The sequence below is a fragment of the Limulus polyphemus genome, unplaced genomic scaffold (assembly GCF_000517525.1).
Source record: "Limulus polyphemus unplaced genomic scaffold, Limulus_polyphemus-2.1.2 Scaffold3689, whole genome shotgun sequence".
Taxonomy (NCBI): domain Eukaryota; kingdom Metazoa; phylum Arthropoda; class Merostomata; order Xiphosura; family Limulidae; genus Limulus; species Limulus polyphemus.
In genome coordinates this window covers 37,038-38,818 of record NW_013669299.1, presented here as the reverse complement: position 1 = coordinate 38,818, position 1,781 = coordinate 37,038, and the positions used below count along the sequence as shown (strand labels likewise).

General features: G+C 29.8%; 1 protein-coding gene across 3 annotated transcripts in view; it reads left to right on the top strand.

Moving 5' to 3' along the window:
• LOC106469860 overlaps positions 1–1,781 on the top strand; it is a 34,279-nt gene continuing 32,498 nt past the window's right edge. For all 3 annotated transcript variants that reach the window (XM_022398427.1, XM_022398428.1, XM_022398426.1), the window contains exon 1: positions 1–183. In XM_022398427.1, coding sequence (XP_022254135.1) covers positions 141–183 — 43 coding nt within the window. In that variant the 5' untranslated portion in view covers positions 1–140. The remainder of the gene's footprint in view (positions 184–1,781) is intronic.

Below are 1,781 nucleotides of genomic sequence, written 5' to 3'. Positions count from 1 at the left end.
GTAAATTTTGTCAATATGGAATCCGTCACGATTTGTTCGACTTTTGTTGTAATGCTGGTAATTCATAAGATTAAATATGGTTGTTATTTTTTGTTTTTGTTATAGTATCATGTTTTCAAATCATATAAATTATAAGTATAATGTCACGCCATCGGAACAACCTTTCTATACAATTAAACGAAGGTAACAAAGTCTAGGACTTGCTAACTTCACTACCAGTAGTAGTAATCCGTAATTTGTAAGTTTTAGTTAACTACTATTAGTAAATAACATCTACTGTATGATAGGACGTTACTGGTGTGTTTCTTGCAGTTTTAAGTTCCCGCTGGTTACTCGGTTTTACATATTATTTTAGCTATCCGATACTTATAGTAATAGTAACTATTAGTATTGGTTTTTTAGGCTCCTATCAACTCAACTGAAGAGTGAGGTGATTGTTCTACTTCTAATTTATGTTTTACTTTTACTAAAGATAAACTGTTGAAGCTTCACAGTGTCAGCTAGCTCAGTCTGGCCCAAAATACAAGTTATGCATTTTAGTAAGTAATAATAAAAGAAAAGATCTTGCATCAAAATCTATGGGCTAAGACAAAGATATACTCATGCTCAGTCAAGTCATATAGTCTATAGTTTCGCGAATTAGGAACTCAAATTTCCTATATTAACAAGGTAGAATATAAAATAAGAACCTCTTATCTTTTCTATTTGCTGACATATCACTTGTACTGAATCAAACACAGTGGCCTCACTCACCTCTCCATTTTTGGAAACAGTCCTTTATATACACTTACTTCTGTATATGACATGTGAATAACCAATTTAAAGCTCAGAATGTCTCCCTTGTGGCTTTCTCAGCCATTTTCAAGTGTTGCGACATCATCTCCTTTCGAGGCGAGACTTTAAGAAGTTGTGTCTTTAGACTGCTCGAAATTTATATTTTTTTAGACCCAAATACAACTTAATTACTAAGCTTGATAAATTATAGTGGAATTCTTTGGCATCAATACAGTAATTTATGGTTATGGTAATGGTTATTCAACAGTATATATAAAACCTAAAAAAATTATTTTGTTTCACGTCTTCCACATGCAAAATTTTAAAAGGCTTAGCAACCTACAACCAATGAGATAAAATGTTGTAACTAGCAGAGATAATTGTTTGCTTTACTTCTTTATTTACTGTTCTATGTTTTAAGAACTTATTTGTAAATAGTAATAATATATATATACTTATATAATGTATTATACCTGAAATTTAACTATTTTACAAAATACCAGTCCATATAACACAACCAAGACAAGTCACTTTGTAAAGACTAAAGGTGAGTTTTATATTATTGGATATGGTAACATGTGCACGTGTGCCACGTCATTGTAACTTTTGTATTGTAGCCAGGCACGGCTGAAAGGTCAATATAATAAATATATATAAATGTATAATGTTATAAGATTTAAGCTCTTTTCATCTAAACATTTATGTTTTTGTGTTATAATTTGTTGTCATTCTAGAATGAAAAAAGGCATAATTTATATTTAACTCCTAATTTTTTATGGTGGTTACAAGATTGGTCAAATCAACTGAACCCAAACAGAGATTTGTTAGTGAAAATAACAGATAAAATATAAAGTTTTTTCTTAAGAAATATTTGATAACTATCTGGACATTATAAAGATTTTGTATATGAAGTTTGAAATTTTTCTGATGCATAAAAGTATTTTTAATCTTAAAATGAAAATTACTTTGCATGTTGGATAGGCAACATGCAGAAAGTAAAAGGCATG